This window comes from Ruditapes philippinarum, unplaced genomic scaffold (genome assembly GCF_026571515.1).
Source record: "Ruditapes philippinarum isolate M1 unplaced genomic scaffold, ASM2657151v2 ctg1560_1_1_1_1, whole genome shotgun sequence".
In the NCBI taxonomy this organism is placed as follows: Eukaryota; Metazoa; Mollusca; class Bivalvia; order Venerida; family Veneridae; genus Ruditapes; species Ruditapes philippinarum.
In genome coordinates, this window is record NW_026857080.1 from 1 (window position 1) to 12,192 (window position 12,192).

At 33.4% G+C, this 12,192-nt stretch overlaps 1 protein-coding gene across 1 annotated transcript; it reads left to right on the forward strand.

Moving 5' to 3' along the window:
* The first annotated feature begins 7,363 nt into the window (after positions 1-7,363).
* LOC132748685 (calcyphosin-like protein) lies at positions 7,364-11,979 on the forward strand. The gene is made up of 2 exons (XM_060738296.1): positions 7,364-7,773; positions 11,466-11,979. The coding sequence occupies exons 1-2, from the start codon at positions 7,410-7,412 to the stop codon at positions 11,699-11,701; spliced, it is 600 nt and encodes a 199-aa protein (XP_060594279.1). The 5' UTR covers positions 7,364-7,409; the 3' UTR covers positions 11,702-11,979.
* Positions 11,980-12,192: the final 213 nt, after the last annotated feature.

Here is a 12,192-nt window from a genome sequence, read left to right on the forward strand (position 1 = left end):
ACCTTACTAATACATAACGATAACATTCCGGATAGTCGGAACTACAGGAAAGTTTACGTTAAGAACGTTGCCAACAAAGCAATTCAATGACGAAGTTAAATTTCACCACCATACTATACATAAGCGAATAAAAAACGATGATGTCGGAGACTACAGGAAATTTACCGCGTAGATCGCTTCAAGCGTTTCGGGATCGAAAATTAATAAAAAAGATTATCAACCGGAGTTTACTTCGGTTTAACTTTTACGCGAAAGGAAAATGTTGCACAAATGGCGTAACCTAATTTTGTGTGCGTTTTTCATACCTTAAATTTGTTTTGAAATGCGTAAACGTGTTATTTACATGCGTAAATTAACTTCATTTAGTTACATTCAGAAAAAAATCCTTAAGCTAGCAGCGGGAATTTTGAAATATCATGGCATTTGTCGATGTTGCTTGCCGCATCTAATAAATTCGCAGAAAGTGTTACCGAATATGATATTCAATTTTCGGCCTTCGATGTCTATTAAACTCCCTTAGTCGTCCTGTGGTCCAATATTGATGGGTCATTTTGTGGCTTACATCGGGTTGGCCTAGGCTGATAAACCCTTCCACTAGGTGACGATGGTAAACAGAAATGCCTCTGCCAGGTGCTTGTTAATTGATTACAAATTTCAAAGGCGGATGTTATATAGATGTTTTGTCAGTATAGGCACACTGTATTGTATGCAAATTACCCTCATCCATTCCAATACTTTGTGAACAACGCCTCAGTAAGTCGAGTGAGAATTTAATAGCAGTTGCGTCAGGGCACAATTTGTTCCTCGACCGCGCTTTGTCCGCCTTGGCACACGAAATGTGCCCGCTTAGTCGGAAACAAATAACTTATTAATCAAACCCGGGCAGTAAATACAATCCAAAGCCTAGGGGGTTTAAAGACCAATTCCTCCGTCATATTCTCAGTCTGCCTTTCGACCCCAATTTATGGGCCAAAGGTAAAAGCCCAATAATAATGGATAAAAATTCACCATTTGCTCGAAAAATATACAAACGCAAAATGATGCAAAATTTCTAAATTCACGGTTTTTTCAGCATGGTTTCCCTATTGGTTATGCAGGTCCAAGAATTTATAGGGACAGCAAAAATTTAAAAGTCAGTCATTGATAATATGACATTTGCAAAACAAAAAATTTATGACGAGATAGATGCTGGGCGTATGTCGGGGACCCCCTACGCCACAAGACCTATATCAAATCTTAGATGTTCCCCGATCGGGCTAGTTTCCAAAAAAATCCGGCGGATTTAGGTTAATTACACACATGTCACATCCCGCAAAGCGATAGTGTTACATGATTATATTGACCCAATGTTAACATCTGTCAAATATTCGGAATTTTGATAATGCTGTAAAAATGATAAAAAGGCTAGGTAAAGGTACATTAATGGGAAAAATGGATTTTGAAAAATGCTTTTCAGAATTTTACCATGCTATCCTGGAGATTTTGACCTGTTAGGAATCATGCTGGATGGTCAATATTATATGTCAAATGCATGCCAATGGGCTGTTCAGTATTAGCTGTTTCTACTTTCGAAAAATTTTCATCTTTTCTAAATTGGGAAAGTCAAACGCCGAACTGGTTACAATGATATAGATCATTATCTTGATGATTTTATTTTCATGTCTGTTGCAAATTCTGATAAATGTAAATTGAGCATGTTAAAGTTCGAATCAATGTGTACTGAATTTGGTGTGTACCAATCGCTTGTGATAAAACTGTCGGCCCCGTGACATGCTTACTTTACCTTGGTTTAGAGCTTGATTCAATTTCAATGGAAATACGCGTACCTCGGACAAAGTTATGAATTTATTACATCAAATTAATGATGCATTGTTATTACGAAAAAATAACGTTGCAACAATTACAATCATTGACTGGTTCATTGGCCTTTTGCGCGCAAAAGCAATGCCCTCAGCACGTGCATTTATCCGCCGGCTTTACTCAGCTATGTCGCAAGCAAAAAAGCCGTACCACAAAATCCGCTTGTCAAATGTTGGTCTAAAAAGCGATTTAAAATATGTGGAAAACTTTCTTGACTAATTATAATGGCACTTCGGTAATGTTAGACACTGAATGGAAATCGAATTCAGACATACAGTTTGTTTACTGACAGCGCAGGGCAGTCAAATTTTGGCTGTGGTATATTTATTTTAATGGTCGTTGGGCTTTTATGCAATGGCCCTCAACAATTTGGAAAGATACAGATATTCTTAAAGACATATTACCTTTTTGGAAATAATACCAATAGCATTGGCTTGTTTTTTATGGTCCGAACATTTCCGATCTATGGGTATTCAGTTTAGCTGCGACAATATGGCAAAAGTACATATACCTAATTCAAAATCTTCGGAATCTGATAGAGTAATGGCACTTGTTCGACGAATAGTGTTATTGTCTCTGAAATTTACATACCAGTGGTGTAAACAATAACATTGTTGATTCAATTTCCCGAATGCAGTGGAAGATGTTCCGAATGTTAGCACCGGAAGCGGAAGTGCACCCAACACCAATCCCTACGGACTTCATGACGTACTTGCCGATGAAATAGCAATTCTACTAAATTCCTCGATTACGGAAAAAACGAAACAAATTTATAACCAAGCTGTAAATGCATTCAAGAACTTTCGCTGTTTGCATGAACTACCGGATGTGTTGGCCCCCACCGTTGGTTTTGGGGATCATATGGTTAATTTTATAGGTTATCTCTCACTCGAAAAAGTTCGCATTTGCTACAGTTAACTCCTATTTATTCCGGCATTTCGTTTTTCTTAAAGATGAATGATATGCCGGATAATACACAATCATTTATAGTAAAAAAGATGTTATGTGGAATGCGACGCATCCGATCAAAAAAAAAGGATTTGCGAGTTCCAATAACGTTACAGGTGCTTCTTCGCTTCCCAATGGCTTTACAGAAAGTTGCATATTCAAACTATGAATCAAATATTGTACATAACGGCCTTGTTTGTGCATTTTTTGGTTTTTTGCTGCGGGTAGGCGAAATAGCCGTTGACACAAAGAAATCAGACACCAATAGAGTCGTTCAGGTTAGGAGACCTTAGATTTTCGGGAGAACGAATGCTTTTTTAACGATAAGATTTTCCAAAACCGATCAGTTTGAGGTCGTCGGGTAACACTGACATTTGTATATCACATTACCCTGAGATATGTCCCTAATAAGACTACTTCGGCCATTAACATTACTTTACGCCCTCAAAATAGACGGTCCTCTATTTTGCCATTTCAATGGGCAACCAATGACTAAATATCAGTTCCGTTTCATGCTTCGCAAATGTTTAAATTTCCTCAACATTGACTCAAATATAAAAAGCCATTCATGTTCGTATTGGCGCGGCTACCACAGCTTCTCAATTAAATATCTCTGACGATATTATAATGCAAATGGGTAGGTGGTCTTCGAAATCCAAGGCTTAAAAAAGAGATACATTAGGTAGATAAGATAATTCCATAATAATTTTATTTTTAGATAACGTTGGCCAGCCTTGTCAAAATATTTGGATCGTAGGGTCTTCAATCATTAAGAGAGCAGAGGCACATGCTAAAAACGAGGCCGATGGGGACGTCACCTTGGTCTTCAGCGACGCGGTGTTACTGTATTTTTGGGCTGGCCATCCGGGCTTACATTATAGGCAAATTTACAATATTATTTACTCAATGTCTTTTAGTTTGCCACCCACCAAGTTTTATTGTTTTTACACTTTGGTGGCAATGATATAGGTCTAGAACCATGTGGTGTTTTTAAAGACACCATTTTAAAGAAGTTTATTTCTCAGATAATGAGAATTTTGCCTAGGGCCTGTATTGTTTGGTCCTCTATATTACCACGTTTTGTCTGAGGTACTCCGAAAATAATAAAGCTATGGATGAAAATCGGAAAAGAATAAAATAGAGCATTGATATATTTTCTATGCCCAGCTTGGTCAATAAGTGTATAAAACATCCAGATTTTCAAGATAAAAATGCCAGCATTATTTTCTGATGATGGTGTACATTTGTCTTATATTGGAAATGATTATATTTTTAAACACAATTCAAGGTGCTATCGAAACATTTTTGACTAATAATGCAAACGTATATCCAATTGACTGAATAACTAAAAGCCTGACAGCGGCGAAAAATTAAATTTTTGGCGTGAGCACTGCGTACTCATTGGCAGAATTTTTCGACGCAGTGTTTTTATTAACTAAAAATAATTCAATTTAAGTTAAAGAAAGATATAAAACATTGTGTTAAATACTGTTTGTGATTGAACCCCAACAGTTAGATCTAGCAGTAATCATTAATTCGGCGATTGGTCATTCAATCTGCCATTGGACTTGTTATGTACGAGTCGAAACTTGAAATTGATTTGTTGATTTTATGTATGATGAACTGAATGATAAACAATGACTTTGTGAATGAAAAACAGTGATAAATAATGGTTTAATAATGATTATACAATCAATAACAAAGTGGCTTGGTCTATTCCCAGCACTATTATTTTCCTTTGCATGTTTCATTTTTTTCATGAATTCGATATTCGTCGACTGTCAGGCAATCATTCCACTAATAAATTTTTAATGATAATGTATTTTTGTTTTGATTTATTAGAATTTGTCATTGATAATAAGCATTATCCGTGTTAATCGTGATAATGCAGTTTATCTAGACAATTCTTTCATTATAATGGAGATAAGTCGTAAGGTCTTATTACACGCAGCTCAGATTATGTCTCCCCTTTAGTTGAAAAGGTCACAGTTAATGCTAGCGCTTACGTCATCAGTCGTCTACGTCATATATTCCGGACTTTAGTTGAAAGGTCACAGTGAATGCTAGCGCTTACGTCATCAGTCGTCTACGTCATATATTCCGGAGCACATGGTCCAGTCTTTTTTTATGTGAATCGAAAGTTGAACCCGCCCACCCTAGCCCATAGTTATCAAATAGAAAATTAAAAATTTATACAATGTATACTATATTTCTTGTTTCTGTTCTTGTTTTCTTTATATTTGCAGTTACTTGTGAGTGGCACCTTACGACCAACAAATGAAATAGTTTACTAACTCCAGTTCGTCGACAGTCGACATTAGAAAATTGAGGATTGTCCATGGCAGAATTTTTCGACGCAGTGTTTTATTAACTAAAAATAATTCAATTTAAGTTAAAGAAAGATATAAAACATTGTGTTAAATACTGTTTGTGATTGAACCCCAACAGTTAGATCTAGCAGTAATCATTAATTCGGCGATTGGTCATTCAATCTGCCATTGGACTTGTTATGTACGAGTCGAACTTGAAATTGATTTGTTGATTTATGTATGATGAACTGAATGATAAACAATGACTTGTGAATGAAAAACAGTGATAAATGATGGTTTAATAATGATTATACAATCAATAACAAAGTGGCTTGGTCTATTCCCCAGCACTATTATTTTCCTTTGCATGTTTCAATTTTTTTCATGAATTCGATATCGTCGACTGTCAGGCAATCATTCCACTAATAAATTTTAATGATAATGTATTTTTGTTTTGATTTATTAGAATTTGTCATTGATAAAGCATTATTGCATAAATGCTTCAATTTATTTTCAATTCCAATTTCTAACCATTTTCCCAAAAAGAATAGATAATACAATTAGCACCAACAAACTAGCCTATTTGGTAACGTGAAAAATATGTTTTACAATATACATGATAATCCCCGAAAATAATCATATGCCACCTGATTGACAATAGTACAAAGACCTTAAGGTATCAATATTATTTCAAAAGCTCATATATTATGTTGTAAAGTATTTCTGATGTATATAATGAAGTAAAATTTTAAAACAATTGATTATGCAAATTATTTAATTGAACATATGTTTAAAAGAAATAGAATAAATGTTATATATATGTACATAATAACTGTTATATATAGGTACATAAGCACTTTAAGTGTTTTCTTAGAGTAGCATCAGCTGAGTTTTTGTATCAAGATCTCATTAAACTGGTGGAAACATATTCTGAGACATAAAATCCAAGTAGTCGTAATTGTAAATATTTTACGGCATTACGCTATGTGCGAGTTTCGAATTCAACTCATGAAGCAAACGCACAAGAACTCCCTTTTTCAAATGAAACACTGAAAACATGAAAAAGTATTGCTTTTCCTACAAGCAACGTCAAAAAGTAAGTTAATCATTTTATCATCACTTGAAAAAGACAATTTGTCACCAAAACACCATTTCCTTTTAAGTTTGTTTGGTTGTCTACAAATAAAACATGGTCCTTCGAGATCACTGATTCAAATACTTTTAATTTTGAAGATTTTGAATATAGTTTCTTTATCCACATGTTTAGATTTAAAACTTAACAATAACCTAATAAAAAATTGCAAACATTTACTTACTATGGGAGATTATAATGATAATGATACAATAATACAATAATATTTCATAACTATTTATATATATACTATAAATATTTGACTTTAAGAGACACTATTGATATCTAAATCAATAAGGATGCACGAATGAATTATAGCTGAAGCTGTCATGGGAATAAAATATGGTAATCTGTAGAAGTATTTAAATGGTAACAGATGAACATCATTTCGTAGTTTTTTTTGCAAATTTATTAAATCGATTATGTTTCATTTTACTGATGCATATTTATAAAGTAAGTTAAATTAATACAAAACAAATAACTATAGTTAAATAATGTTTTATCAAACAAACTACAATTATTTACGTTTGTGAGTGGCTTGACTTTCTGAAAGGAAAAGGCTTTCAAGTTCACACTGGTGCTATATATTGATGGCACAATTCGACATCATTTGCATTTAAGGAAACCATGAAATAACCCTGTTGCCTGATAAAAAGGATAATACATCTACAACATGATTGTCGCACTTATTACATAATTATCTAGTTGTCATCACTTCACGATAATTGGCTTTTATACTTAATCTGGAGAAGTAAGCAAATAACTAAGATAATTCATAGCGAAAGGAGAGAAATTATATTTGCAAAAAATAATCTAAATAACGGAAATATTTGTTAAAACAATAATCAATATTAGACAGAAAAGCATTCATTTATATAGAACTTAGCGCTAGTAATGACTGCTTTTTACTGATACTCTAACTTCGCGCTACTAGTGACAGCTTTTTACTGATACTCTTGTTCTGTTTGCATTTGTATGAGACTAAAAGGCTAAAACTATTTCTCCATAATAAAAATGCTTTTTGTGGCAGTTCAGGTTACAAGGTAGTAAATGAAACATAATATTTCAAATATTTAGTATTGTTAGGGACATGTTTATAGAAGGACTCATTTGACTGCTGTGCAATTTTACAATTTAATTTAATCACTGTGGATAGAAACATGGAAAACGAAAACGTTAAGCAAATACTGACGCAAATAAAAGATCAGTGTTTACTCAAAGGAGTTGGTGGAATAAAAGGGCTTGCAGTTCTTTTTCGCAGAATGGACGAAGATTTTTCAAAACGTCTGTGTTTCATTGAGTTTTGTCAAGGGTTACAAACTTACGACCTTCATGTAGAAGAAAAAGATATAAATCTTTTGTTTCAGGTCTTTGATAGGAATAAAAGTAATGAAATTGACTTCATGGAATTCATATCAAAACTTCAACCGGCCATGTCACCCAATCGTGTTGAAGTAGTCAATCAGGCGTTTGGACTACTTGACGTAAATAACGATGGTGTCTTGAAAATGGAAGATCTAAAAGGTATGTTTTTAATTAATATCAATCAGTTTTTCTTGTTTTGATTACCAGTGAGAAATGCACATTTCCTGCTGAAAGCATGGTATCTTACTCCTTTTTAAGGGAAAAGATAACTTTAGATAAATTGTTTTATATGGTATTTTTAACGAGGTTAAATTTGTAAATAGAAACATTTCTCGTGTGACTGTGTTCCCGTCATGTGTCTAATCGATCAATATTTATGATGTTACAGTTTTTAAGACGCACTGCTGTTAGATATAACAGTAAATTCAATAAATCAGATATTTCTTAAAAAACAAATATATCAAAATCAAATAAATCTGGATAGGGTATGGATATCATCAGTTCCATAAGGTCTAAATGAACAAACTATAGGCTACATAGATCAGCAAAAGAAGCCTTAATTCATTTATAAATTTATAAAAGCAAGTAAGGAAGAATGTATACATAGACTTATGAACAGTGTAAAACTGCTTAAAATTCGAAAAATTCACTGGTTTGTTTGTCTTGCATGTGTGAATATCAAAAGAGATGAACACAGTTTTTATTTACTTTTAGTAAGTAAATAAGAAGAACTTGTCTAAGCTATTATTTACACCGTTTTCAACGTTTGAGGTTAACATGATGGTTTCAAATTGAAAAATGAAATCAGCATTAAATGTTGCGTTCACATTCATGTAATAATAAATGAAGCATTCAAAATGAATTACTTATAATAGATGATGGTCAATGCGTTATCAAAATAATAAGAACAATTTCATAGAGAATCACTCAGTTAAACAGCTATTGATTATTAAAGAAACGATTTCATTAACAGTTCTGTTGTCTGAAGTTTTTTGCAATAATTATCATTAAGCACAAAGGTGATGATATTTTAATTAATAATCACCATTGGAACAATTGAACCCAGTGTTAAAATTGCATGAGCTACACGATCGATCTTGTAAATTGAACATAATTGTGTCCATATTTACCATACGATTTCCACCTTTCATAAATTCATTAGAGGATAAGTATAATTTTAGTAACAAAAACGTATTAAACGGATACTCGTCATATTAGATTAGGTGGACATCAAAAATATTTGTATTTTGAACTTGTATTGCAAGCTGAGGATAGGGGGATATATAGATTTGGCGATGTCTGTCCGGTTATTCGAACATTTTTCTGTCTGTTCGTATGTTCTTTATGTTAATCCGTCCTACCAACATTTTAAGGACTTCCTTTAAATATTACTTTGGCATATTCTCCCATAAACCAGGAAAGATGACCACTTAAAAAAGGCTTTTTATTTGTCTTTGTTCTTTTCATCAACTAAGATTGTGCAAGGAATGAACTTTTCCAGTTACAAACCTAAAACTTATGTTGCGACATCTCATTGAAAAGAAGTGTAGTGATAAATAACGATATTTTTAAGTTACTGCCCTTTGCAATACCCATTGAGATATCCATTTTGATACTTCAAAACGATAGATCTCATTTCACAAAAATGAAGTGTTAAATTATGAATCATAACTTTTCATGGTAATATTATTAAGTTATTGCCATTTGAAGTCTTCTTACGTATTCTTGTCGTAAATAAATATCATTTTTAGGAAAGGCGCGGTGCCTAAACAACTATATTTATAATTCTCTATTGGATATACTTAAATTTTATGTCTTGTGCATAATAAAAACAGTATTGGAGATATCAAGTTGAAGCTTTAAGGATGGATTTAGCAAAAGGCTTATGCATTTTTAATTAGATTTTGGAGTTATTTCCCTTTGTATGCTTTCACATTCCTTTTTGTGTCCTGGGAACTTGAAACTCCATAGATTGACAAATCTGGATAAAGAAAAATGCAGTGCCTATGAATCATATATCGTCTTTTCAGAAGTTTGCAAGTTATTGCTCTTTTATATTATTTTTGTCCTTTTTTAAGCTCACCTGAGCAAGCTCAGGGTGAGCTTTTAGGATCGTTGAATGTCCGGCGTCCGTCGTTCATCCACATTTGTTCGTTAACACTCTAGCGGTTTTTTCCTCAATCAACATCAAACTTTGTCAGGATGCTTATCTAGTTGATAACTCGGATAAGTTCGAACATGGGTCATCTCGGATGAAAAACTAGGTCACAAGAGTTAAAAATACAAAAAAACCCTGTTAATACTCTAGCGGTCACATTGTTGGTTCAATTATCATCAAACTTGGTCAGGATGCTTGTCCATGTGTCTAGTGTCTAGGTGATAGCTCGGATGAGTTCGAACATTGGTCATCTCGGATAAAAAAACTAGGTCACCGGAACTGAAAATAGAAAAACCTTGTTAACACTCTAGCGGTCACATTTTTGCCTCAATCATCATCAAACTTGGTCAGGATGCTTGTCTAGGTGATAACTCGGATGAGTTCGAACATGGGTCATCTCGAATGAAAAGCTAGGTCATCGGAGCTAAAAATAGAAGAACCTTTTTAAAACTCTAGCGGTTACATTTTTTACTTAATTAGCGATTACATTTTTGACTTAATTATCTTTAAACTTGGTCAGGATATGCTTGTTTAGGTAAACGCTCGGATGAGTTCGAACATTGGTCATTTCGGATGAAACAGGAGCCACAGGAGCTAAAAATAGAAAAATCTTGTTAACACTCTAGTGGCTACTATTTTGATCCAAATATCCTGTTAATTGGTCTGAAAGTTTGTTTTGATGATTTCTAGGTCAAGTTCGAACATGGGTCATCTCGGATGAAAAACTAGTTCACACCGCCAAAATATGGAAAAACCTTGTTAACACTCTATTGGTCACATTTTTTACTCAAATATCATCAAACTTGGTCAGGATGCTTGTCTAGGTAATTGCTCGGATGAGTTCGAACATGGGTCATCTGGGATTAAAAACTAGGTCAACGGAGCTAAAAATAGAAAAATCTTGTTAACACTCTAGTGACTTTTGTTTTGATCCAAGTATCCTGGAAATTGGTCTGAAAGTTTGTTTTGATGATTTCTATGTCAAGTTCGAATATGGGTAAAAAGTAAAAAAACTAGGTCATACTGCTCAAATATGGATTATCCTTGTAAACACTCTAGTGGTCACATTTTTGACTCACCTGTCATGAAAGTTGATCAGAATGCTTGTCTAGGTAATTGTTCGGATGAGTTCGATGGGTCAGGTGAGCGATCTAGGTCCATCATGGCCCTCTTGTTTATATTTGTTATCTAGTGTATAACTCGATACGATGTATCAACAGCTTAACTCGCAAACAAGATTTAAAGATGTAAAAAGTGATCACAATATATTTTGTAAGACCTTTAATTAGCTTTACACATGCATCTATCACAGTTATGATTGCAAAATAAATCAGAGGTAATATTTAGTAAATACATTTATTCTTTGTCTTTTTAGATTAAGTTTATACACTGCTTAAATATTGTGTGCTTTGTAACAAAGCACATCTCTAAGCATAATGCTAAAACTTCAATAACGTAAGTATCAAAAGTCAAGGGACATCAATGCAACATTGGAGTCAATTTTTATATTATCATTTATTCATTAATTTTATGTTTCGCCCTTTATAATTAAAAATAAGAAGGGTGATAAAACTTTTTCTATGTTTTCTTTTATACCGGGCTTATAACAAATTAACCTTACGTCATGTCAAATTAAAGTGTCCCTTGCTTTGAGACTTTTTTTCATAATATAATTGTATTTCATATGTTTCAGTTGTTTATTCAAGAAACGCAAAAAAGCATCCAAAGTTTGTTTCTGGAGAATGGACAGAAGAACAGGTACTACAGCACTTCTTAAATAGTATAGATACTCCTGGTAATCCAGATGGCAAGGTTACACGTGAGGAGTTCATGAACTACTATGCCGGAGTTAGTTCAACAGTAGATGATGATAGCTACTTCGATCTCATGATGCGAGCATGTTATGGCCTACCGAATAGGGGTACATAAGGGGAGTAAATTAAAGGCATCATATTAAAAAACGGAATTTTATGTCATTATTTTTCTTTGTAATTGATTTGAATTTGTTAAATATACCAACCAACGAGCTTTGAATATTTGTATGCATAATGTGTTTGTAAAAATCTTATATACATTGAATACAATACAAAGAACATGGATAATTGTGTAGGATGGTTTTTTTTGGCTTGCTTTTTATGCTTCTATTATGAAGTGTTTCCTGTTTGTTTAATTATCATTTCTTCTCATAATTGTGTTGTACTTTAATGTATTTCACAATGTCATACTGTACAAAGTGTCCATCGATATTCATAGTAAGTAGACGCTATTCTTATCACAGCAACATGTGTAAATGTATCATGCTTCATGCAAGTTCAGGAGTTCTTTGGCAGTTGAAATCTATTTGGACAAAGACACAATATAATATGATACATAAGGAAAGTTTGTAATGCAAAGCAAAGAAAAAAATTGAAGATATTTGA

Coding starts and splice junctions, on each gene's coding strand:
- LOC132748685 (XM_060738296.1), top strand. CDS start 7,410: ATGGAAAACGAAAACGTTAAGCAAATACTGACGCAAATAAAAGATCAG. Junction 7,774..11,465: donor GAAAATGGAAGATCTAAAAG/GTATGTTTTTAA, acceptor CATATGTTTCAG/TTGTTTATTCAAGAAACGCA.